Raw genomic sequence first — 2500 nt, 5'->3', positions numbered from 1 at the left:
AGAGCAACGTGGATAGGGGCATCAGCTGATGTAACCTATGTCAAGCTCGACCAGTCACTTATTAATGCTCACAACCTGAGTGCTGCATCTGTTGTTGCCAATAGTAGTTGTTTAGGTAAGCAATCCATGTACTTTAGACAGTACAGTGGGAATTGTGAATGATTGTTTGATTCGCAAGAATCTATTTTCTGCAAAGTTTTCTGCAAAGTTTGCTCATTTTCAAGCATTGAGTGATATACTTTCAAATAAGCAATCAACTGATTTATGTTCTTATCACTGTAAACTTCTGTCACAACTCCTTTCTGCTTTCTTTCTATAGACATTTTTACTATTAAAGGGAAGAGTCATTGGTACGGTCACAAAATTCGTTATCCGGTCCACTGTCTAGTTTTTAAGCTAGGTCAAAAAAAAAATTTACACAATGTGCTTGGATGTGTGATGCTTGAGTACAAGAAATTTAATATTAAAGCTGCGTAATTGTTTGCGCTAGAAAAAAAAAAAAACAAGCGTGATGATAGAATTCAAAAATTATGTAATGGCTTCTTTATGGTAAATAGTCCTGCAGTTTCCTTCTAACCAGAGTTAGTCAACAAATAGGAGTACCAACTGTAGCATTTATGTAAATCTATCTGAAACAACAATGTTTCAGTTACCTTGCAAAAAAAGTTTTTTTTTTTTTGTTTTTTTTTTTCGTCGGAAAATCACCATTAATTTTTCAGTATAAAATGTATTTGGTGGAAATAATGCATGACTTAGCTACAGTTAGTAGATATGAACTGGACGATCATTTTGCAACAAGAATTACTAAAATCGTGTAATTACATACAAAGTTATACTTACTTTCATGCATGAAAATATGATTTTGAGAAAATAGCAGTTTTTATCATTCATCTTCATTACACCATAAAGGTCATACCAACAATTACCAAATGTGAATATCTACTTCGACAATCCCTTGGCCTTTAATAGGAGTCCTGTGGTAGAGGGTCAGGCCTTGTTCTGGTAATTTTAGGTCATCTTTATGTCAAGGTTAGGTTAGGTTAGGTGGGAGTGTTCACTGAAAAGTATACTTTCAGATGTCCAAGCTCCTGGTCCCCTGTCATTTACATATCAGAGTACATGATAAATCATGTATTATGCATTTCTGATATATAAATGACATATTGAAAACAATGCATGTGTACTCCCAACGACTTTATCAATCCCACTGTTCTCTCGTCCTTGCTGCTGCTGCCTGCCTGCTGAACACAGCCTAAACTATCGTACAGCAGTATCATACCAAATTGATTCGCAAAAACAGTCGAAAAAATGCTGAAAATACAAGAAAAACAAAGCATGAAGCAAAAAGAGGTGTGGCAGCACAAGGGTATTTAAATACCCCAGACCATTAAATTGCAGAAAGGAGCACGTTATGCATCTGTCAACCGGGCGCCTGGGTTGCGTCACAGGCTCACATATCCACACACAAAGTTTGAAAGAAATTGTAATTTGTGACCCATACCAACGACTCTACCTTAAAAATGCTTCTAATATATTTCTCCAAACAAGGTGAGATCATTTATAATTATGGAAACTAACTATGACATTATATTTTTTCAGTGTTGTTACCAGTGGGAGGGAAGAAAGAAGAAGAGGAGGGATGGAGATGCTTAGTAATTAGTCGTTCAGATGGTCAGTGTCGCAGTTTCTCCACAGCAGACCAGATAAATGTTGGTGGCCATACCATGTGTCTAGATCCTGTTTACAATGTGCTTTGGAGGTAAAACATGTATTTTCTTTGTATTCTTCTTCTTCTTCTTTGATAATGTAGCAAGTTAACTGCTTGTATTGATATGTTTCACTTTTTAACATTAGAACAGTTTTGTTAACCGGTTGATGTGAAATGAAACTCTGAAGTGAATCTTATGACTTCTTGGAATACTTCTCAAACTTTGAATTTTCCCTTTAGCTATGACAACAGTAGTCAAGAAGTCCGTTGTTATAACATTGTGGCCGCTGAGGCCCAGAGGCTCAACAATGGAGGGACGCAGGATGGTTTACGGGACCTCCTCTCTCCAGAACTCTCTCTGCCCATCTTGCCAGAGTACCAAGTATCTCGGGCACAGGTATGTTTTTTTATGTAAATGTTTTATGCCAGGATCCTGTTTTTGTTTTTTTATCATAGCTTTTTTTATAGCGAGTAGAATCATCATTTATGATAATTTCATGAATCCCAGTTGTACAATTACTAGTTTACATGAAATGTTACTTTTAGGAAAATTATATTTCAAAATTTTGGACTCCTTGATTATTATTGTTCTCTTATCATCAACCAGGTGGCCCTACACATGCTGTCATGCATTGATACTGTTACATGGGCGCATGAGCATGGATTAACTGTGATAGAAGATGATCCCCAGACAGTCGCCACCGTAAGAGTGTATACTAGGGAAGACTTCACGCCAGTCAACAGATTTGATAGTGAGCCAGTTTGCTTGTTTTTGTACTATTTTGCAATGGA

The 2500-nt window shown here is 36.6% G+C and overlaps 1 protein-coding gene across 1 annotated transcript in view; it reads left to right on the top strand.

Annotated features, from left to right (window-relative positions):
* The window catches only part of LOC138861381 (E3 ubiquitin-protein ligase MYCBP2-like), a gene marked incomplete at both ends in the record, with an annotated part of 10131 nt that extends 7671 nt beyond the window's left edge, over positions 1-2460 (top strand). The window contains 4 exon segments of the mRNA XM_070120423.1: positions 1-115; positions 1600-1759; positions 1949-2105; positions 2316-2460. The exon segment at positions 1-115 is cut by the window's left edge and continues 120 nt beyond it. Coding sequence (XP_069976524.1) covers positions 1-115; positions 1600-1759; positions 1949-2105; positions 2316-2460 — 577 coding nt within the window.
* Positions 2461-2500: the final 40 nt, after the last annotated feature.

The sequence above is a fragment of the Penaeus vannamei genome, unplaced genomic scaffold, assembly GCF_042767895.1.
Source record: "Penaeus vannamei isolate JL-2024 unplaced genomic scaffold, ASM4276789v1 unanchor5104, whole genome shotgun sequence".
In the NCBI taxonomy this organism is placed as follows: Eukaryota; Metazoa; Arthropoda; class Malacostraca; order Decapoda; family Penaeidae; genus Penaeus; species Penaeus vannamei.
Note: the sequence above shows the minus strand (reverse complement) of the source record. Positions and strands in the feature narration are given on the sequence as shown.